Genomic DNA, 23353 nt, shown 5'->3' with positions numbered 1-23353 from the left:
TCTACATATACATATATATACATGTATATGTATATACATATATATGTGTGTGTATATGTATACACATATATGTACCACATGTGAAGGGTTGTCTACAGAAGCCAGAGACAGCTTTGGATCCCTTGGAATTTGAGTCACAGGCAATTGTAACCATCCGTGCGCGCACACAAACACACACACACAGGTGCTGTGCACTTAACTTCCTCTGGTGGAGCAGCAAGCACTCTTAACCACTGAGCCATCACTCCAGACTCTACAGTTTTTAACCTTGCTACAGTCTTTAGACTATTTGAATACATTAGCTTTGTGACTGGCAGATCATTCTCCAGCTGTTTCACTGTCGTTTTCCTTTGGCTTTATTCTCCTTCCTCCAATGTCTTGTCTTTTTGTTGTTGTTCTGTATTTTTTCTGGTCCCACTGTTCCTCCCTCTTCCCCTCATCCCCCTCCCCTAGTCTTCAGAAAGGGGGAGCCCTCCTCTCCTACCAACGGACCCAAGCCTATCAAGTCTCATCAGGACTGCCTGCTTCCTCTTCCTCTGTGGTTTGGCAAGGCCGCCCCACCAGGGGGAAGTGATTGAAGAGCAGACATCAGAGTCCATGTCAGAAACAGGCCTGGTCCCCTTACTAGGTGACCTGCATGGCGACAGAGCTGCCTATTGGCTCCGTCTGAGCAGAGGGCCTATGTCCTCACCATGCATGGTCCTTGGTTGGTGCATCAGTCTCTACCGGGCCCAGATTCTCGGCTCCATGTTCTTCTATCCCCTAACTCATCTATAAAACTCCCTGCGCTCTGCCTAAGGTTTGGCTGTGTGGCTCAGCATCTTCTTCGATCCCATGCTGGGTGGAGTCTTTCGGAGGACATCTGCGGTAGGCTCCCGTTCTATTCCCTTTCTTCAGCCACTTCCTGTGTCTATTCTGTTTGCCCTTCTGAATGAGAAGGGTCTTCTGTTCTGTATTTTTGTTTGTTTTTCCAGACAGATTTTCTCTGTGTAGCCCTGACTGTCTGGAACTCACTGTGTAGACCAGGCTAACCTCCAACTCTGATCTGGACTCCCAAGTGCTCGGATTAAAGGAGTGTGCCAACACCACCCAGCTTTGCCTTTTTATTTTTCGAAGATTTATTTATGTATTATACATACAATATTCTGTCTGCATGTACACCTGCACGCCAGAAGAGGGCACCAGATCTCATTACAGATGGTTGTGAGCCACCATGTGGTTGCTGGGACTTGAACTCAGGACCTCTGGAAGACAGTGCTCTTAACCACTGAGTCTTCTCTCCAGTCCTGTCTTTATTTTTTTAATTTATTTAATTTTATTTTATGTGTATAAGTGTGAAAGTGTCAGATCCCTTGGAACTAAGGTCACAGGCAGTTGCGAGCTGCCATGTGGTACTGGGAACCGGACCCAGGTCCCTTGGAAGAGCAGACAGTGCTCTTTTTATGTATATGGTTGTTTTACCTGCATGCATGTATGTGTACCACATACATGCCTGGTGTCCACAGAGCCCAGAGGAAGCCATCAGCTTTCCTCTAAGCTGCAGTTACATACAGTCATGAAACCATGTTGATGCTGGGAACCAAATCAAAGCCCTGTGCAAAAGCCGTGCCCCTGAGGGCTGAGCCAGCTTCCTGTATCCCTGTTTTTCCTTTTAATTTCTGTTGTTATTTTGGTTGTTTGTTGAGACCAAGTTTCACTCTGCACCTCAGGTTATGCCAGAATTCATGATAAAACTCAGACTGGCTTTGAAGTCATGATAATGCACCTGCCTCAACCTCCCAACTGCAAGGATTATGGGCAAGAGGCACCATGCCTACCTGTCCTTTACTGAGAGCTAAACATTAAGATTCTGCTTAGGCCTGCTTTGGCATAATACAAATACAGTTTGTGGATGGACGAGAATGGATGAGTCTGGAAGAAATACTTTGTACTGGGAGCTCACAAAAGGACAACCTTAGGGGGTCTGCCTCTGCCCCTCTTTCTGAGAAACGGAAATCCCTGGCTTTGATAAATTAGCCTGTGATAGCCATGCTCCTTGTCACAGCCCTCACAGGCAGGTATCAGTCGGTGGAGTCCTCTTTTTGCGTGTTAGCCTCTTTCCCTGTAGCTCACGTTTGAAGGGTGATGAGTGCTCCGTGCGTCCTTCCTCACTTGCTTAACACTTGGCCCTGGCATGATAGCCACTACCTCAGGTCCTCACAGATGCTTCTTTCCTTGGCTCCGGAACCTGGCAAAGTCCAGCCCCTAATTGCACTCAGGCACAGCTCCTCCACGCCCCATGTCCTTCCAAGCCGGAAACATTTGTGTGCCTTCTTGCCATTCGTTTGATGCTCTGGGAGAAGTATTGAAGCCCTCACACCTGTCTGTAAGGGCATCTGTCCCTTTTTGCCACCAAGCCCACTGCTCTGAGGAAGAAAGCAGGTTGAAGCCAGAACTTTCCTTCTTTCTTTTGTTGGTTTGTTTTTGGGTTTGGTTTGGTTTGGTTTGGTTTTTCAAGACAGGGTTTCTCTGCATTGCCTTGGCTGTCCAGGAGTCACTTTGTAGACCAGGCTAGCCTTGAACTCAAAGATCCCCCTGTCTCGGCCTCCCCAAGTGCCAGGATGTGGGCCACCATGGGGGCCCAGAACTTTTACTTTCACAGCAGTCAGTTAACAAAGAAAAACGGGGGGGGGGGGGGGCGGGACAGGCTCGTAGCTCACTGGATGCAGTATCTCCTCTGCATGCACAAAACCTGGGGTTAAGCTTCCAAGGGGATGCTGGCCCAGAGTCCTGACTACTTGGACAAGGTGCAGCTTGGTTAAATTGTCTCTGCCTGTTTCTGTCAGAGGGGTTACACTGTGGGGTGGGCGGGAAAATGAGCAGAGGGAGGGCCAGGGGCAGGCCCTGCTGGGCCTTGGGCACTGCCCTCTGCTCCTAATCCAAAGGCTTTGTCCTCACTCCAGCACTAACGTTCATTCTGATTGATTTCCAGAGGGTTTTCAGGCCGATTTCTGTTGTTCCTTCAAACTTGACGAGGCTGCACCTGAGACACCACTGGACAGGAGTGACCAGCATCGCGGCAAAACCAGCTCGCTCCATCAGGCACCCAGGGCCCCAAGCAGAGACCGAGCCAAGCCAGGCATGGCAGAAGCAACAAATCATGACCAGTTTCATCTAGTGCCTAACCACATCGTGGTCTCTGCAGAGGGAAACATTTCTAAAAAGTCAGAAGGCCACAGTAGAACACTGAAATTTGACAAAGGGGGCTTAGGCCAATACCGGGGTACGCCTGAGGACAAGGGCGGCCGGAGGGACCCCGCCAAGGTCAGTGGGTGCTCTCCGGGCCCCGAGGGCCACCGCAAGACCTTGCCCAGGTCGGATCATGGCTCTGAGAGCAAGCTCCCGGGCATCCTGGCCAGCTCGCACCTGGAGATGCCATGCCTCGACTCCTTCCAGGACAAAGCCCTGAGGAATTCCCCAAAGAATGAGGTTTTACACACAGACATCATGAAAGGCTCGGGTGAGCCCCAGCCGGATCTCCAGCTCACCAAGAGCCTAGAGAAAACCTTTAAGAACATCCTGGAACTCAAGAATGCGGGGCGGCCGCAGAGCGAGCCCGTGGCCAGCGGCGCCGTGGACCTGGACTTCCCCAGCTTTTCTCCCATGGCTTCGCAGGAAAGCTGCCTGGAAAAGTTCATCCCGGACCACAGTGAAGGAGCTGTGGAAACGGACTCCATTTTAGAAGCAGCTGTAAATAGTATCCTCGAGTGTTGATACAGCCGTCTCCCCCAGACCCCGCCCGGACCAGTCCCGCTCTCCCCCGCAAAGCAAACGGAAACGTCTCCTGTCTCCAGCCTGCTCGGTCCTCCGTCACAGGTTATTCTTTCTAATCTCGAGCCTGTTCTTTTGAAGAGCAATATACGTCGTCGCGGCTGCAGGGAGACCCCTCAGCAAACCACCTCTCTCTAGAAAGCAGTCCGATTGGCCCTACACATTTCAAGTGTTATGAAAGTGCTTATGGCCATTGTCGTTCGTTTATCTGTTTCGTGGTTTGGTTTTTTTTTTAGCACTGTCACTCGATGAGACCACAGTACACTTGGCCCTGGGTAAAATTTTGACAATCATAAGTCATTTCAAAAGAACAGACTTATTAAAGAAAAATCAAACAGGCCTGATAGAAGCTACTTTTTTAAAGAATTTCTCACTGCAGCTCCAAAGTAGTGACTTGGTTTTGTTTGGGGTCGGGGGGAGTTTGTTTGGGGAAAACCACATGACTCTCCTCCATGCTCAGCCCTCCGAGCAGTGGATAGCCTGTAGCTCTGCCTGGAACACCCCAGCCCTGGCCTAAGACGCCCAAGCACAGACACAGCATTTGTAGGCTTCCCTCTTGACATCCGAGTGCTTATGTGATGCTGCCGAAGCGAAACCTGTCTAGTTTAGCTTAGTTTTGTTTTTTTCTTTTTAGCACATCCATGTTGAATTCTGTCTGGGAATACTCTGTTCTTAGTCCCAGGTAGACAGCTTGAAATTCTCACAAGCTGTTCAAGGCAGCGAGCTGGGGAGGCTGTGAGCCGCCAGGGGGCTCCGTGTGCGCAGCTTCGGTTTAGCATCGGGTGAAGTCAACATACCCTGTTCGTTGCTGTTGCTGAACTCTGTTTCCTTTCACCTCCTGTGTCCTCTCCCTCAGCGAATAGCCAAGCATCAAAAGTGCTCTCACTGGAAAACTGCTGTAGTCTTTCCGCTTAAACTCCTTAAGGGACTCTGGCCTTGTTTATGCTTCCTGTGTCTGAGAATAGTGGTCAACACTGCATCAGTCATTCCCAAACACACTAAACCAAAGGTAGCAGCATCCTGGAAGGAGAGGGCTGAGGCAGGAGAGGCAGAGCACACCCGCCCGCCTTGTGGGTGGCCCTCAGTCACAGTAGCGAGCCTCCCTCTGTGTTTATTTAGCATCCGTTCCCCACTTTTCCCTCCTCGTGTGCCTGTCCCAGGACATGGTGTCTCTGTTGCTACTTCATGTCATAGTGACCGTTGCTGGGAAGCCAGGTCATGGTGCTGTGTGTGCACACCCCCTCCCGCCACCCCCCCCCCCACCTCTCTGACGCTCTGAGCTCTGGAGGTCGCTTTAGCCACTGTCAGGGCTTGCTCCCTCTTCATCCCTCTGGCTGTACAGATGCGTCCATTGATTTCCTCCTCATTATATCCCCCAGATACAGCTGTCCCTGTGGTCATCATGTTGAGTGTTTCCTGTCCAGACTGGCCTGCAATGGAAACGAAGGTTTTTTATTTTTTATTTTTTTTCCAAATAACACAGCAACAATCTAGGCATGTTGGCACACACCTGTAATCCCAGCAGTCAGGTGGCTGAGGCAGGAGAGTCATGAGTTCCAGGCCAGCTTGGGCTACCAAACACACCCTTGTCTCAAAAACAAAGCAAAACAAAACAAAACAAAAATGAGAAAACAGCAGACTGTATGGACCTTTGCTACCCGTCTGTCCACTACATAAAGAAACCCGTGAAACAGCCAGTCTTTGAGAGCAGTGTACCTTCTCCCGACGGCCCAGCCAATCGAAGTAGAAAACCTGGGCTGCCTTAGGGTCACCCCATTTTCCCTTCTCTGTGCCAATGCCCGAGTTGCCGCCTTCCTTCCTGTGTTACAACACATTAGAAAGATGATGTTGCCAGTTAGAACTCTCTGTTCGGCTGCCCTGGGGTAGCGGCCCACCCCACCCCTCCCCTTAGAGCTTCATGGTCACCTCATTCAAGATGGCCCCTGGACGCCTGCACATGGCTACTAACGAGTTACCTTAATATTGCAAATCAGTGGAATTCTTAAGAGACGAGAAAGGTCTCCTGTAGGTTGTTACCTCTCCCCTCCCCCCTCCATCCCTAGCCCTGGCTTTCCGTGCGTCAAACTGTGGGCTCCTAAGCCCTGACGTTGCTCCCACAAATGGAAAGCCTACCGTACCAAAATGAAACTTGTAAATTTTGTGTCCTTGTATGTAAGTTGACTTTTTACGGAGGGAAGACTCTAGATAATGACAAATGAAGATTACAGATGTGTTTTACCCCTGTGATTAGGTTACACATGGGTCATGACTCATGTACCAGCCCCCACTGGTGAAGGAAGCGCTCCGCCTCAGGGGCCAGCGGTCGGTGGTTCAGGTTCGTCAGTCAGTTGGGTTCTAGAACTCGTGCCCAGTAACAAAAATCATTTCCCCTTTTGTTTTTAATCTGTTTGTTGTTGTGGAAAAGTATGAATTTGTTATTACGCATTGATTTTCTGTGTCCTTAAGTACTGCCTAAAGATGAAGCAAATTTTGAACTGGCAATTACGAAAAGGAAATCCTTTAGCTCTGGAGATTTTAGTAGACTCTGTTAGATTAGGGAGGCCTCACAGGCTGGCCGGCTCAGAGGACGGTCACTCGCTGTCAGTGTGGTGTGGGCTTTATTTGCTTAAATACCTTCATTTGTATAGTATGTCTCACTTGAAATTGCTTTGTATACATTTTGTAAAAATATTTATAAAATGTTTTGTAAAAAAAAAAAAAAGTATAACAAATTGCAGTTTATTTTGTTATGTTGGATAAATACTGTTAAACCAGTCAGTACCTATATTGTTAATCCATGGTTAGGAAATGTTCAGTTGGAGATTACAAAATGAAACAACCATTGCAATACAGCCAAAGATTTGGGAAAATGTGTAACTGTGATTGTCTTGATTTTGCAACTAGGAATGGTGCCTGTCCCCAGAAGACGGGGGTAAGCGTTTGGTGGGAATTTGCTGCAGATATATTTAACGTGATCAAAAAAAAAAAAAAGTAGCCTTCAGGGAGGAGACAGGGTCTCAGCTGATCAGCTTTCCCACAGAGACACTGAACAGAGCTGTGAGTGAAGTTTGGTTGCTGTGTCCCTGCCGGTCACTTGGGTCCTTAGCTAAGGAAGGAAAAGTGGGTGGGGATCATTCGAATGATATCGGAGAGCTTTTGCAGGAAGGTTTTGGTTTTTTCTTTTTGTTTTTGTTTTTGTTTTTTTTTTTCAGGGAAAAGGAGAAGGCTAAGGGATAGTTAAGATGATCTCATTTAACATTTCCCCTAGAATGAAGACCTTTCTCTTTGGTTCCCAAATTAACCAGATTATAGTGAGATCATATTCTGGGGTTCTCTCTGTAATGTCAGCTGTAAGAGTCCCTTCTGAGTACCTTCCCTCACAAATGTAACTAGACACACATTTTTTTTTTCTTTAGGGCTTAGAATTTACACTACCAGTTCAGCAATGGTGGCACACACCTTTAATCCCAACACCCGGGCAGCAGGGGCAAGCAGGTTCAAGCCCAGCCTGGTCTACAGAGTGAGTTCCAGGACAGCCAGGGCCACACAGGGAAACCCTGCCTCAAAACCAAAACAAACAAAACAAAACAAAAAGTTTCCACTGGCACTCCTTGGGGGATTAGGTGCCTCCTGCCCTGATGTGATTGGAAGGAAAGGTTGGGCACTGGGGGCTCAGTGGGTAGAATGCTAACCTGCCATGCTCTACGCCCTGCCTTTGATCCACATTAAACACCTCAGCGTTGGGACACCTTCTCCTGTAGCCACTGTGGACTGAAACTGGAGGCAAGACGATCAGGAGTTCAAGTTCATCCTGAGCAGCACAGCTATGGCATGATGGTCCCCGGCTCCGTGAGACCCTGCCTCAGAATAAGTAAGAGTTAGCAGTGATAAGCAGGCTAACAGGATGCGGTTCTCAGTGTCCTGCAGCGCCATGTAATAGGTAGATCCTTTGTTGTCGTCTACGGGGTTCCCTTGAGGTCATGTTTCTCTTCATGCCAAGTGTATGGCTGTCCACAGGGCACATTATTGCCCCCATTCGGGCCCTGCGCGTCAGGCCTGAGCAGTGGCCCAGCATTTAAAAGCACTGGCTGCCCTCCCAAAGGACCACGGCTCAGCTCCTAGCACCTGCATTGGGCTGCTCAGAACCTCTTGTGACTCTAGCTCTGAGGGCTCCAATTTATCTAGCCTCCACAGGCACCGTGGGGATACACGGAAGCAGGTGGATCTCTGGGAGGTAGAGACCAGCCAGGTCTATCTGCATGACAAGCCAGCCAGGTCCCCCAAAATAAAATACTTAGAAAATAATACATAGCACTAGAGAGGTGGCTCAACAAGAAAGAGCAGTGGCTGCTCTTCCGTGGGCCCCGATTTCAATTTCCAGCACCCCCACAGCTCACAACCATCGGTCCCTCCAGCCACAGGGCATGAAGTGGTGCATACCTGCAGACAAAAATGCCCATACACATAAGTAAAAACAATTATGTGGTAAAGCTTTTGAAAGGATTGCCGAGTCAGGGCCAAGGTCCCTTCGTTCCCTTGGGGCATGCCCAGAGGAGAGTCGAGACTTCTGTTAGGACAGGGTAAGGCCTCAGCCTGAGGTAGGGAGATTCACGTTCCAGAAAATGGCGTCCTGACACCTCCTGACGCACAGAGTCGCCAGTAGGTTACTGGGAAAGCACTTAATAGGAAAGATGGAAACTTCCTCTTCAGCCCGGACCCTGGCACAGCATGGCTCAGGCAGGACTCTGGCCGTGTTGTCCTGTGGAGGGTAGAGCCCTGAACCCCAGGGTCTGCCTGGGCCTCAGCTCTGAGTTCTCTTCTCTACAAGACACAGAGCTTCTTTGGTACCCAGATGAAGAGAGTTTAACCAGCAACCACTTTTTGGTTTTTTAAGACAGGGTTTCTCTGTGTAGCCTTGGCTGTTCTGGACTTGCTTTGTAGACCAGGCTGGCCTTGAACTCTCAAGAGATCCACCTGCCCTTGGGATCAAAGGCATGCGCCGCCATGCTCCAGCCAGCAACCCCTTGAGCAGTTCACTGCAGCTGACACCGCGTCGGTGTTAGTGCTCAGAATGGAAATTTATCCTGCCAGGCAGGAGCCGAGAAATCCCACAGAGTCACACCACACCACAGACCTCACGCAGGAGATGTATTGGGAAAGACACAAGAGGGTGGCTGTCTGTTCTAGGGGAGAAGCAGCAGAGAACCGAGCTGGAGGCAGGCTTTACATAGAGTTTCTCGGGGGCCGAGTTTTCCAGGGTTGGGCTTACCAGAATGAGGACTTGGACAGGGTGTGACTAGTGTGGTTAAGAAAAGGAGAAGTGGGATGAAGAAGGGTAATATCCAATTCCATACTGGACCGTCAGTGATCCACCAGCCAGAGGCCCTGAGCTGATTCTTATGTTTTCAGAGAGCCAGCTGGGGTTGTGGGATCTGATCTTTCACCATACCTGACTGGGTGACATAAGAACAACACCTTTTATGTGTTTTATGTCTTCTTCCTACCTTAGCAAGAAGCAAAGGCCACCTCTCTCTGCTGTTAGTAAATCTAATCTTTGCCAATTTTGTAGTACTTAGGCATCCAGTGAGTCTGTTCGGCCATGGAAGGGAAGGATGCTCTGAGCTACCTGTTGGAGATCCTGGATGAACTTAGAGGAAAATTGATAAGTAAATATCTAGCGAAATAGTCTGCTACTCTAATGGCCATGTCAAGGGTTATACCCAGGACTTTGAGAAAGGGTAGGGCCTGAATGGTTTGTTTGTCTTGCTGTGGGGCTGTGATCCCTGCGGTGGGGACTGGCCAGGGTTCTTCACCAGGTCCCACCTCTAGTTTTGGGAAAAGGAACATCAGGGCACAAATCCCTGCCCCATGGGGTAGGCAGCGATAAACTTGAGTGCCTCCGAGGACTCCGGCGTGCTTCTAGGACATTAAAGCAGTCTGTGATACTAAAGACAGATGTGGGGGAGATTCGACGTGGTAGTGATATTTGGCTTAGAGCAATTAATGAGCATCGAGGAGAGAGATTCTATTCAGACAACCGGTGAGGCCACAAATAATGGTCATGCGTTTGACCCAAGAAGGACACACAACCAGCCTTCTCCAGAGCCATTAGGCAGAGCATCATTGAGTAGCGGCTATGTGGAGGTTACAGTCTGAAAGGAGATGGTGTCATGGGGAGGGGGGATCAGTATTGTTCAAGAGGGATGGTATAAGGGATTAAGGAACCTTGAAGAACACGGACCACTTCTACTGTGTCTGTACCTAGGGGTTGAGAGAGAGGGATGTGAAACCTCTGTATTTTGACTGTGTCCGATGGGCAGCTGTGAGAAATACTCTCATAAGTTTACCAATAACCCCTGTCTCCCATCTGGGTTGCCATGGGTCCTTAATTAGGATATAAAAGATCCTCCATTCCGCATAAAAGGTGGACTGTCTTCCTGAATATGCGTCATGTTTCCTACAGAACCAATAAGAGAAGCCTCCATTGTCTCTGGCCAACATCAGCAGTAATCTCTAGTTTAACCATAGAGAAAGCAAGCGTAAGGGACAGGTGTTTTTAGAAACTGATGTAGCTGTTTCAGGGATACGTATCTACTTTTGGCAGCCTGCTGATGAGCAGTCTCTAGACTCTGCCACAGGGGTGGTCTGGTTGAACCGTTGAGTATTGGTTTCCTGAACCTTTGAAATCTTTGTATAACAATAGCATAGAGGGGGAAAGAAATCCGAACTTTTTTGTTACCTTAGATTACTTTCTTGTACCTTTACAACTTGCGTTTACCTTAGGACACTAACTTTTTAAAAAGATTTTGTTTGTTTTATGCATGAGTGCTCTATCTGCATGTACCCTGCACGCCAGAAGAGAGCATCAGATTCCAGTGTAGAAGGTTGGGAGCTGCCATGTAGTTGCTGGGAATTGAACTCAGGACCTCTGGGAAGAACAGACAGTGCTCTTACCAACTGAGCCATCTCTCCAGCCCAGAACGCTAACTTTGACATCCTTAGACACTTTCTTAGACCCTCAGAACTTATGTTAGGGTGTTCTGTTTCGTTTTGTTTTTTTGAGACAGGATCTCACTACGTAGCACTGGCTGTCCCAGCACTCAGTCTGTAGAGCAGGCTGGCCTCAAACTCAGAAATCCACCTGCCCCCCGAGTGCTGGGAATAAAGGATTGTGCCAGTACACACAGCTTAGCTTTCACATTCTCCATCTAGCCACTTATCAGTGACGTGAGTACTTATTACCGAGAGCGGTCACTGCAAAGCAAGCTCCTTTGAATCCTTTTGTTTTGCTCTCCTTTCTTATTATCCACACTCCAATCCCCGCTAAACTGAATCCAGTGACTAGAAAGACCAGAGATAAATTCTGAGCCCTGGCGATCAATGCAGCCATGGCAAACCTTTGTTAGCAGTGGTGGCCAGCGGCTGGCAAACACAAAACCAATAAATACAGAACACAGAAAGCTCACATGTTCAAAGACCAGTCAGAAATAAAATATGCTCTGACCACCATGTATACATTCAACTGAGCCTGACCCATTTCCTCTCGGCTCCTATGTTTGCCATAAGACATACAGACACGCAGAAAACACAGAACCACCTGCACAGACAAAACTTTTCAAACCATCAGGACCAGGTGGGCAGGCGACTTCTGCTTTTGCGAGGGCTGGGAGAAAACAGGGTTTTGTAGTTGGATGATGAGAGGAGGGGATGCAACTGGGAAGTTGATAGGAGAAAGGTGTGCTGGATTGTGTGATTTGGAGGAGAAGGAAGGGGCAAAGCCTGCAGCCAAGCAGATTGGGGGAGTAAGGAAATAGAAGTTCCCACTTTGGCTAAGAGGTCCCTTACCAACAAGAGGATGGGACAGGTGGGCACCAAGTGGGGAAGTTATCTACAGAGGGAGTTCTAGGATAGCCAGAGCTACCCAGAGAAAGTCAGCCTTGAAAGATAAACGAGATGGGAGGGAAGTCACACAACAAAAATCCATCCTTTCCCACCCTAGCAAAGATGGCTGTCAGCCACGTGGCTGCCCCCATCCCGCTGGGAGACCGTCAGCTAAAATGGCAGCTAGCCCCAGGTTTCCTTTAAGGTCACCGATGCGCAGACATTTATTTGTTATGGGTTCTAAGTTAACCCTTTCGTTGCAGATTGTACAGATATGTTATTCATACCCAATATGCTTACAAATCTTGAGGTACTGAGTTATACAATTGTCTTACAGATATGGAGATAAGATTTATACCTTAACAAAAGTTGTAGAGAGTTAAACCAAAACCTGAGAGAATATGAGATAAGGTGGGTGGGCCACGGCACAGGCCTTTAACCCAGGCTAGGCAGGTCTCTGTGAGTTTGAGATCACCCTGGTCTACAGAGTGACTTCTGGGACAGCCAAGGCTGCACAGGAAAACCCTGTCTCAAAACAAAACAAAAAACCCAACCTACCAAACAAACAAACAAACAACCCAATGATGTAGTAAAAATCCCCATTGGGAACAGTCTGTCCCTTTGTTTTGTTTTGCTCCTTTCTCTGTCACGCAGTCAAGTGGCTCGCCTGTCACGGGACGGAGATTTTGGAGGAAACCTTTAATCAAGCATGTTTGGGTCTAGAGGAAGTGGAGTAAAACCCAAGCTCTAGAACCAGCTTTTAATCAAAGTAGGACAGCATAAAAGAACAACGGTCTTTCGCCACCAATGCCTAAAAGATAGCTGAATCACTGTAACACTGAATCCAGTAAGCTGGGGACAACAAGGCTTAGAGAGAGGAAATGTCTGATCCCTGGCTACAGGAAGAGGGTGCTAGAGGGAGCTGAGACACAGCCACCAGTGAAGCCTGTGTAAGAGGTGTGTGCCCGCAGCAGCTGTCCTACTCCTTGCTTTCTCCCCTCCTACCCGGTCCTGCTTGAGTTCCCACTTAGCCACAAATTTACAGATCTGATAAGTGGTAACTTAAAGATACAAAACATTTACCCAGTGTCTGAAGGAGACCAGACAAAACAAGGCTTGGAGCGGAGAAAAGCAGAGAGCTTGGACATAGGGAATGGGAAATCCCTTTCCATTTCCAGATCACTTGCAGTAGTTGTAGAAGTCGAAATAATATTAGGATCTAGCGTGTCATTAGGCAGCCAGTTGGATAGATTGTCTAAGGAGTATTGAGGCCAAAATTGATTACAAAATTGAACAGGTTTAGGGTCCTTGATGTGGGGTGTCAGAGGTGGAGAGGCATCCCAAAGGGGCAGGAGAGGGTGTGAAGAGGCCATTCTCCTGGATGAGAGGGGAGGCTGGGAGGAAAAATGTCACTGCAGCCTGGACTGGCATTCAGTGGGTGGTCACCAAACTCAGCAGGGGTCAGGGGCTTAGCCAGGCGGGAGACTAGGTCTCTTATGAAGACCAGAAGGTGAGTCTCATCCACAGGAAAGGGTGCTGAAGGGGACTTCACAGAAGCCATGAGTGCACAGAGGAGCCGTGGGATTATAGGTAGCTCTGAGGGGAAGGTGGGAAAAGAGGGCAGGAAGGGACACAGTAGCCGCAGGGCCTAAAGAAACCGCGGGTGGGGGGAATGGGGTCAGGTGAAGAGGGCCAGTCATAGCTTTGAGGACAGCGGCTGGAGGCACCTCCAAAGAGTAACCAGAGGGTGCCCAACCCAGCAAAGGGGAAACCTACCTAGCTGCTGCGGGTAGCAGAGCGCTGAGTGATCCGTGAGTTTGGTGCAGCTGGACCAGTGATGAGGGATAGGGTCCCAGTGAGGCTCAGGCCCTGAGGGGGGTGCATGCACCGGGAGAGCATGTCCGGGTTATGGAACTAATGTCAGTGTTGCGGCTCTGAGGGGAAAGGTATCCTGGCAGTCAGGAGCCAAGGAATGCCACAGTCACTTGGCGCAACAGACCCCGCACAAGAGATTTACTGGGGAAGACGGAAGAGGGTGGCTGGCTGCCCGAATGGCAAAGAACTGAGCCGGGGGCAGGCATTGCACAGAGCGTCTTGGGAATGGAGCTTTCCAGGGCGGGATTGGTGGGTTTTCAAGACCTGAGCTTGGGCTGTTTACTCTGTAGGTGGAGCTTGGGCTCCTGTGTCTCCAGGGGCTGGGTCCAGCTGTTGGGGCCTTTGGAGTGTGTTGTGGGTGGATCCTGGCGGCTGGAGGTTCATCAAGGGCAGGGCGTGGCCGCTCAAGTGCCTTAAGGGGCTTCGGGTTTACACACTGTTAATAGCTAACGGGAGATAAGGCGTAATGTAGGCATGATCTTACCTCTGATCGTAAGAAAACAGCATGCCAGAACACTGAACTCTTCTTTTTCAACATTTGTTTGTTTGTTTTGTTTTTTGAGACAGGGTTTCTATGTGTAGCCCTGGCTGTCTTGGACTCACTCTGTAGCCTCAAACTCAGACATCTGCCTGCCTCTGCCTCCCAAGTGCTGCTGCCACCAACCAGCGGACTCAGTTTCTAATTTTTGCCCTCCTTTTTTATTTTTTAACATAGTTTTCCAAGTTATAGCAAAAACACAATACTTTGGGAATTGAAGGAATGAAGAGAAAAGGTTTTTGTAACTACAGTCTGAAGTGGAGAGATCTGTTTTGTACACACACAGCTGAGGTAGTATATTCGTAGTGTAAAGTGGACTCCGGGTTCTAGGGTCTGTGGCTCAGTGACAGAGATCTTGCCTTGGATGTGTGAGAGCAAAGGTTCTATCCCTAGCATCTCTCTCCCCCACCAACACACACACAAACACACACACACAAAGCATGAGTAGCAACGCTGATAGAAGTGGGAGTGACCATTGGTAGTCTGGATTTCAGGACTTGAAAACCCATGTGGCTCAATATAGTGTCACAATCTCCTACAATGTAATCATTCTCTTGTCAGGGACAGCAGAACCCTTGAGAAGGTGAGGAAGAGTACAGTCCCTAATTAAGCATTCATGCCACATTCTCATTAACCTGTTGTTTCTTCCCGGGTGCTAGCGCACATGCTCAGTGCTCAAAAAACCACAACTCAGGTGAACTATTTGTGGGGGCTCCTGGACAGAACCTGTATCTTCTGGCTCAGATGGTGCAGAGGAAACTTTGCCTTGAGAAAAAAATTTTAACCTGTTGTTAGTAACATTGAAACTCCTCTTCCCTTGCTATTGTCAACATGGTAGGATCTAACTTTCATTTACAAAAAGTTAGGAAGTACTGTTTGTTTTTCCTCTTTACCTTTTCTCACTGAGTATGTTACACTTTGATTAAGTCTTCTCTTTACAAAGACACATCTTTAAGGTGCAGAGACAATGGCCCCAGGCCGCCATCCTTGACAACCGCGTGGCACCTTTTTACTTTCACATTTATCTTTAAGACAGGGTCTTACTACGCAGAACAGGCTGGCCCTGAACTCACAGAGATCCACCTGCCTCACCCTCCTGATTAGTGGTATTAGAGACAAGTTGCCACTATGCCCAGCATCCTTTATTTCATGTGTATGCATGTTTTGCCTGTATGTATGTCTGTGTGCCTGGTGCCCAAGGACAGAAGAGGTCACAGATCCCTTGGAAATGGAGTTACGGGTGGTTGGGAGCCACCATGTGGGTGCTGGAAAACAAACCCGGGTCCTCTAGCCTCTGAATCATCTCTCCATCCCCTTTTACTCCCCTGTGACATTCATCTGGCCGTGTCACTGGCTTTCAGAGTAGGCTAGTTTCCTAGCGATGAACCGATCCTCAGGTACTTAACAACTCCTTGCAGATTCCCACTGTAGTGTGGTGTAGAAAGCCAAAGAGGAGAAAAGAAAAGCCCTCAAAGAGCCCAGGGAACAACAAGCCAAAGGTGTAGGATAGTCTGTGCTTTCAAATAATGGCACCGTGCTAGACGACAGCATGAAAGAACGCACTGTGTTAACCACGTGGCAGCGCGAGTGCATTCCGTGAGAGTTAAGCAAGGCAAGGCTCTGAGATGAAAATGAAAACGCATTTCTACTTTCCTGCTAGGCAGTGCACATCACTGTTGACTGTCGAAGGCCACTGTGCCTTACAAATCTCGCCTTTATAAATCTCATAGAGCCCTCTAGCGGTAAATAGGAAGGCCCATATGCTCATCGCATGGATGAGGAAGTCGAGGTGCAGAAAGGTAAGACGCCCAAAGGCTCACAGAGTCGGGGACACTTTTATTCCCCCAAATCCTCCACAAATAACGGCCACGCAGAAGTGAGCACCAAAGCTCCGGAGAGAGAAACACCACCTCAGCACTCCTGTCATCCACCGCAGAGCCCGAGCCGGAAGAGCGGCGCCTGCGCCATGGCGTAAGCCGCAGGTGCACTGTGGGAAACTCCTATATTGTTTCTAGCCAAGCGTCCGGGTTCCAAATAATACAGCCTAACTGAAAAGGGCTGGATCTTGATAGGTGTCATAGGCTCTGGGAAGCTTGGAAGGGATGCGAAGGAAACTGGAGGGGTTTTTGCTGGAATCAGGGTTTGCAAGGCCATTTCTTACAAGTTTAGAGCCGCTAAGGGATCGCGAGCTGCCCGAGTCCTCCAGAGTGAGCCAGAGCGGCGTCTCTATGATCAAGGAGCCATAGATTGGGCCTCTCTACCCCGCCCGGTGAGGCTGCGCATGCGCAGTAGCTGTAGCACCGGAAAGATGGCGGAGGCAGGGTGAGTGTTTGGGTCTCGGAATCTCTTTGAGTTGGTCTTCGAGTATCCGATGCCATCCTTTCTGTTTATTCTCTGGCGAAGCACAAGGATACTTGTGGGTTATGGAAAGGAAGAAAAGGCTCCGTATTACACAGCGACGGTGGGGACTGAGATGCTGTAAGGGCTGGGGCTGGCGGAGCGACCGTCCTGGGTTCGGATATCTGGAGCGACTTTTGAGGCAGAGAGTAAGGAAATTGAGGAAACTGAAGTTCGAAGGGGAGAGTGGCTGGAGAGTGCCAGAGCTGCAGAGTTGGGTTCGCTCAGCTTGGCTGTCATAATGTGTTTTTTCAGTTTCCTACATTTGCATAGTGTGGTTTTCGAGACAGTGTTTCTCTGTGTAGCTTCGGCTGTCCTGGATTTTGTGAGCCACCATGTGGTTGCTGGGAATTGAACTCAGGACCTTTGGAAGAACAGAGAGTGTTCTTAACCTCTGAGCCATCTTTCCAGCCCTGTCCTGGATTTTGTAGACCAGGCTGGCCTCGACCCGCCTCCCTCTGCCTCCCTCCCACCCTCCTGTCTCCTCCACCCCTACCACACTCAGTCTTGACTTTACATATCGTTGGTGGATCTGTGAGCACCCCAACCCGTAACAGGCTTTCCTAGAATTTCCTTGTCGCTAGTGTCAGGCTATGAACTTAAATGAACCTAGAGGATTTTTAGGGCTTTCCGGGATGAGTGAGCATTATAGGTTGATGGTGATGGCTGGTCAGAAACTCTAGTTCTCTGGGAAATCTCTGAGAGACCAACATGTCTCAGGAAGACCAGGGTCGTGAATTGGTTGAAAAGCCATTGCTTGTTTGTTTCATAATTTTTGTTAATACCGTTTTTTCTTTATCAGGGAAAGAAAAAAGATTCCTTTGGTTCCAGAAAATCTCCTGAAAAAGAGAAAGGCTTATCAGGCCCTGAAAGCCACCCAGGCGAAGCAGGCACTTTTGGCAAAGAGAGAGGTAATTCTGGAGAGCAAGGGGCAAAGAATTTTAGGCTTTGTAGTGGGTGAATTTTATTGATCATTTGTTGAACTGGATTTGTTATCAGATCCCTCTTGTCTAAGTCTCCATTTACCAAAGGTTTCCTCAACATCTGTGAGCAAAATGCTGGAATCATGGCTAAAGGAAAAGTGAGGACCTTTTCTGAATTCAAATTAAGTGATGAAAGACCAAATTTGGCAGAAATAAAAATTGAATGTTTTTAAATTTTTGTTGGTTTCTTAGGCATGGTTGAGAAAGACAGACAGACCGACCAGGCTGGCCTCAAACTAACAGAGATCAGCCTGACTCAAGGCCCCAGAGTGCTGGGATTAAATTGACAACTCTGTCACACTTACATAATTTCAGCATTCTAGAAAGTTGAGGAAGGAAAATAGAGAGTTAGCTTGGGTTATGTAAGGAGAACCTGTCTCAAACCAGAAGTATCTGACAAGTGTTAATGTTTCTTTTACTTAGAATCATGTGTGAGTGTAGACTGCACATACATGGTTTCTGAGGGCAGAAGAAAATGCTTTTGTTTTTAATGAGCCCAATGTAGTGCTGGGTTTCATGTTACCAGCACACCACAAATATTTCTTCATAATGTCTAAGTTTTCTCTGCTCCACCTTTACTTGGGGTTCCCGGTGCTTCCTTTATGTAATGGTCTGCCCAGCTTTGCAGAACGTGGAAGAAATGAGTGTAGTTATTAGTGGCTCCTGGGTTAAATTGTGGGTGGGAAGAGATGGTGACGGCTGTCTTCTCTGCCGCAGAGGAAAGTGAAAGAACTCAGGTTTAAGCGACTGGAAACATTCGTGCACGAGTCCTGGCGGGAGCAGCGTGACAAGGTGCGAGTGCAGCGCCTGGAAGTGAAGCCTCGAGCTTTGGAAGTGCCTGATAAGCATTCCTTGGCCTTCGTTATACGCCTGGAAAGGTAGACTGCCGCTGTGTTCTCAGAGTTCCTGGGATGTGTGAACTGTTGGTTCAGCTGTAGGTGGCTCTGTAGAGAGATAAGGCTTAATCCACTGCAGCAGATTGTGCTACGATTCAGTGTAGGCCAGCAGGTGAAACAAGGTCAGTCGGCAGATGCTCAGGGTGAGGGTAGGTGTGGCTTAGTAATACTTTCCTAAAGGAGGAACAGCAACTCAACACGGGACATGCCTTTAAGGCATGTGGTGGCACATGCCTTTAATCCCAGCACTGCAGCAGAGAGAAACAAAAGGCATGCAGGAGTTCAGCATTGCTCACCAGCATGCATCCTGGTGAAGGGTTCGAGGACACCAAATACACAGTTTCCACACTTAGCAGGGCTTTGTATTTGGCCCAGTCAAATACAGCTGTGCGCCTCTTGATATGAAACCTTTTGAGTTTTCCATATTTGTGAGCTCCGCCCTCTAACCTTCCTGCCACTGCCATAATCTCCGGGACTCGATTTCCCTGGCTGTGGGGTCCATCTCAAATACGCCCTTAATATGTTCCTTTATTTTACTACCTGCCCACCGAAGCAATCCAGCTTCCTTAGGTAGACATACTTGATCTGTAGCTTACCCCCACCCAAACATTCAGGAACTCTGTCCTGTAGCACCCATAGACTGCTCTACATGATGGAAAAAGTCTGTTTCCACTCTACCTCCCACTACACAAACAGACTAGTGTAGACTTGAGTCAGACACTGCTCTGTTGGTTTCAGGATTGAAGGAGTGAGTATGTTGGTACAGAAGACCCTGGCAAAACTTCGCCTGAAGAAGTTGTTCAGTGGTGTCTTTGTCAGTGTCACCCCTCAGAGTGTGAAGATGCTGCGCATAGTGGAACCTTACGTGACCTGGGGGTGAGTATACCGCTTTCTCATGGGAACTCCTTTGTGCTTGAGTGTCTAAGACAAGGTCCATTTTGTGTGTTGACATTGTGCTGTGGCCAGTCACCAGAAATAAAGAACCTTAGGACATGGGAAGGACAACAGAATCAGTTCGGGGCTTATTCAGTTGTAGGGGAAAACTAAGTGAAATGAATGACAGAGATTACTGCCTGAAGCCAAAGTAAAGGCCGTGCTTGAGTGGCAGGAGTGCTCTTTGCTGGGGTGGGGAGGTCACACCTAGAATCCATGTGGAATCTTCTGTAATCCCAGTGCACGAAAGACTGAGGTGGGAGGATTGCTGCATAGGCTACAAGAATAAAACCTGGTCTCGAAAAATATCTAAACTTCTAATTATATATTCCAGCCCACTCTGGGATTTCCCTCTGGCTGATTGGTTGATTTGCTCCTAGCTTATGTGGGTTAAGGTATTGCTGGGCAATCCAAGTTTGCTTTAGACTCACTGTGGAGCTCAGGAACCTCCAGCCCCGGCGCTCAGGTGCTAGGTCTGGGCTACCGTGCGTGGTACCCACTCCAGTTTTTCACCCTTCCCTTCAGGGTGTCTCCCAACCGTCCACTCCCCGGTTACGGGAGGTTTCGGTGAGAGAAGCCTCTCTCAGCTGCAGACCTGAGTGGCTGCTGTAATGCTCTTCTGTGCCTTACACAGATTTCCAAATCTGAAGTCTGTCCGGGAACTCATCTTGAAACGTGGGCAAGCAAAGATTAAGGAGAAGACTGTCCCCCTGACAGACAACACAGTGATTGAGGAGCACCTGGGTAAGCTGGCTGGGCAGAAAGCAGGGGTGTCGCCAGCTGTGATGTGGGATCCAGGGTAGATTCTCGGGCCTCACAGTCCCAGCTTCGTCATGTGAGAACCTACTTTATCCTGGCTAGTCGTGAACAAAGGAATCTACATTTTTTGTTTCTCAGGGAAATTTGGTGTCATTTGCCTGGAAGACCTCATCCATGAAATTGCCTTCCCGGGGAAGCATTTCCAGGAGATCTCTTCATTCTTGTGCCCTTTCCACCTCTCTGTGGCCCGTCATGCTACCAAGAATAGAGTGGGCTTCCTCAAGGAGATGGGCTCCCCTGGCTACCGGGGTGAGCGCATCAACCAGCTCATCCGTCAGCTGAACTAGAGCAAGACCAGGTGAGGACAGCGTGGGGTGTGGGTTTGTTCCCTCTCATACTGGTTCCAAGGCTCAGAGTTGGGTAGCCAGTCTTGGTGCCAAAAAGGCTTATTCACTGAGCCATCTTGCCAGCCCTGGTCTGACTTTTGATGCGCCATGCTTGTCAATTAAAAGTCCCTCTGTGACCTGGAGGTATAGTTAGTGGTTGGAACTAGCTCCTGTGTGTGCCAGTACTTGAGTCCTCTTATGACCAGAACAGGCATGTGGCCTCTTGGGAAGGGACAGCACCTGATTAGGACATGCAGCTGTGGTGTTAGGTCACGGGGCTAGGAAACAGCTGTGCTGCTGTTGGCATTTAGCCTGCAGTGAGAAGAAACCACATCAGAAACTAATTTCAGAAGGAATCTGAAGACCAGTTACCTGTTTTGCTGAAAGGATCCTAACCTGAAAGGCTTTGGGTTGCTCTTTTTTAGCTCTTAATCCCAGGTCGAAATTGGCTTGTGGTGATGCAGTTATGTTTTCCTTCCTTAGGATTTCCAAAAGCCTAATGCACTGGAAGTGTTTCTGCTAAAAATTATCAAGTGTCTTCAGAGAAGATTATTTTCTGCCTTCAAAGACTGAAGGAAGGGGCCAAGAGAAAGACAATAGGGTCTGGGCATCACAAACACCTCAACACAACCCAGGTCTATGGAAAAGGACTATTACTCTCCACAGTGGCTGCCCCTGTCTCTGAAACCAACACAGGCCATGGAGGAAAGAGTTGCCCTGCTTCGTCCTACCTTTATATGTTTATTGTTGGGTGGGCAGATAGCCCAGACATCCTTCCATCCCTCCAAGACTCTCAAAGCAACGGACCAGACCGAGGGGCGTGCCTGAATCTGGAAGAAAGGGTTCTTGGTATTTTTTACATGGCGTCCTTAAACTCCATAGCAGTCCTCCTGCCTCATCTTCCTAGGTGCTGAGATTGTAGGTGTGAAGATCCCCAGTCTGGAAGCTTGTTAGTCTTGTGCTGTGAGACCATTACAACTTCAATGTCAGCTTTGGAACATGCCTATCCCCAAGTCAGTGTGGTGGCATTTGTACCCTGACCTACAAGGCCAATCCTTTCCTATATAGCTCAGGATTTACGATGGGGGATCCCTCGCTAGGAAAACATACACACATCTATACAGAGGCTTTGCTTGGCCCTCCCTGGCAGTGGGACACACCCTCTTGGCATGGCACCCAGACGTCTTGTGTGAGGACAGCCTGCTTTTATGAGCATGGGTCTGTTAATCTCCTGTCAGTCTGTGCTGGAGGAGGAGACTCAAGCTTAGCTGTCAAGTTGGTTGTTTCCTATTAAGAACTAGTGACTGGCTGGCCTGGTGGTGAACCTCCTGAGCACTTAGGAGGCAGAGGCAGGCAGATCCGAGTTCAAGGGGAGCCTACTATACAGAGTTCCAGGACCTCAGGGCTGCTAACAGAAATTGTTAAAAGAATGTGGTGATAGACTTTCCTAAACCACATAAACCCAGAAATGCCCACTAAATTTCACCCTGGGCATCTGAGATTCCCGTGTCAGCCCTTACCTTAAAGCCCACACCATGGGCCCACATTCTTAACTATTTCGCTTGAGCTTTCCTGGAACCTTGATTTCATTAGGCCCTTCCAAACATCACTGTGAAACTCAGTTAACAGTGCCAGCATGGGCAGAGTAGTACATGCCTTTAGTCCCAGCACTATGGAGGCAGAGGGGGGTTGATCTCTGTGAGGTCAGTGCCAGCTTGGACTATATCTTGAGGTCCTGTCTTGAAAAGAACATGCCAATTACAAGGTCAGTGGGTTCCAGAGAAAAATCTGCCAGAGACCAGTGCTACTCTGCTCTTGGAGAGCATTGGGTAATGTAGCCAAAGGTGCATTGTGGTCCAATAGAAAGGGTCACAGGTATTTAAAATTGTGTTAACCGCAGGGAGCACTGCAGTGTTGGCGTTCTTGCCTGCTGTGTGTGAGGCCCTGAATGACCTAAGGAAGCAAGGCAGTTCTGACCTGAAAAGTGGACCTGGTGTCTTCAGGTGTCTGCCTTGCTCAGAGTTTAAAACAATTTACATAATTCTATATAAATAAAAGGTTATTTTAAGATTTATTTTTGTGTGAGTCTATATCACTGTGGTCCAAAGTAGCCAGATGTCCACTGCCGGGGAGCTGAAGTCCCAGGCAGTGAAGGCTTGCAGGTGTGGTGCTGGGAACAGCTCCAGCTCACTGAAGAAGCAAGGGCTCCTAAACGTGGCTCCAGCCCCAAAGTTATGTAACATGGGTGGTGACAGTTTCGGGGTATTTACCTCTAATTTACCCATGATTGAATCCCCAAAACTAGGGTTGGGACTTCCCATTGCTGGGGGGAGCTGGGTCTACTTTAGTCACTAAACTACACGGGTAGACTTCCTGTCTGCCATGCTGCCATTTGGGTTTTATTGTTACAGGAAATGGTTGATGCCATGAGCCAGTTTGAAAGACTGCTAGAAAGCTTGTTGTCACTGCAGAGGTAGATCTCTGAATTCAAGGCCAGTCAGGGCTATAAAACCTCAAAAACCTTGAGGGAGCCGAGTGGCTCGGAGCTGTTCGCCTGGTGCCAGGGCACGTGACACTACATGCTACACACTGTGAAACTTATCTATGGTTTCACAAATAAGTCCTAGGGGCCTGGTAAGGTGGCTCCGCGGTTCAGAGCGCCTGGTGCCCTTTCAGAAATCCGCACCCACATGGCAGCTGACAACTCCAGTTCCAGCCCTGGAGATGGCTCAGTAGGAAAGGCCTGCTGCCAAGCCAGAGCTCGATTCCTGGGACCGACACGTGACTCCCACAGGTCCTCAGAGGCACTAAAGAACAAACTGCCTGCCTTCGCCGATTCCAAAAGCCAGGATTTCTAAGGATTTCACTTGCTGCAACGTTCCGGAAACGAATTAT

At 48.7% G+C, this 23353-nt stretch overlaps 2 protein-coding genes across 5 annotated transcripts in view; both read left to right on the top strand.

Annotated features, from left to right (window-relative positions):
• Bicral (BICRA like chromatin remodeling complex associated protein) overlaps nucleotides 1-6680 on the top strand; it is a 92040-nt gene extending 85360 nt beyond the window's left edge. For all 4 annotated transcript variants that reach the window (XM_060369562.1, XM_021640167.2, XM_060369563.1 and 1 more), the window contains one exon: nucleotides 2972-6680. In XM_060369562.1, coding sequence (XP_060225545.1) covers nucleotides 2972-3753 — 782 coding nt within the window. In that variant the 3' untranslated portion in view covers nucleotides 3754-6680. The remainder of the gene's footprint in view (nucleotides 1-2971) is intronic.
• A 9605-nt stretch (nucleotides 6681-16285) lies between these two features.
• On the top strand, nucleotides 16286-22532 carry Rpl7l1 (ribosomal protein L7 like 1). Its single transcript, XM_021640210.2, has 7 exons — nucleotides 16286-16426; nucleotides 17304-17412; nucleotides 18202-18362; nucleotides 19119-19256; nucleotides 19948-20057; nucleotides 20211-20430; nucleotides 20942-22532. The coding sequence occupies exons 1-6, from the start codon at nucleotides 16386-16388 to the stop codon at nucleotides 20417-20419; spliced, it is 768 nt and encodes a 255-aa protein (XP_021495885.1). The 5' UTR covers nucleotides 16286-16385; the 3' UTR covers nucleotides 20420-20430; nucleotides 20942-22532.
• Nucleotides 22533-23353: the final 821 nt, after the last annotated feature.

The sequence above is a fragment of the Meriones unguiculatus genome, chromosome 16 (genome assembly GCF_030254825.1).
Source record: "Meriones unguiculatus strain TT.TT164.6M chromosome 16, Bangor_MerUng_6.1, whole genome shotgun sequence".
Lineage (NCBI taxonomy): Eukaryota > Metazoa > Chordata > Mammalia > Rodentia > Muridae > Meriones > Meriones unguiculatus.
The sequence above is the reverse complement of the archived record's forward strand: the minus strand, read 5'-3'. Positions and strand labels throughout refer to the sequence as shown.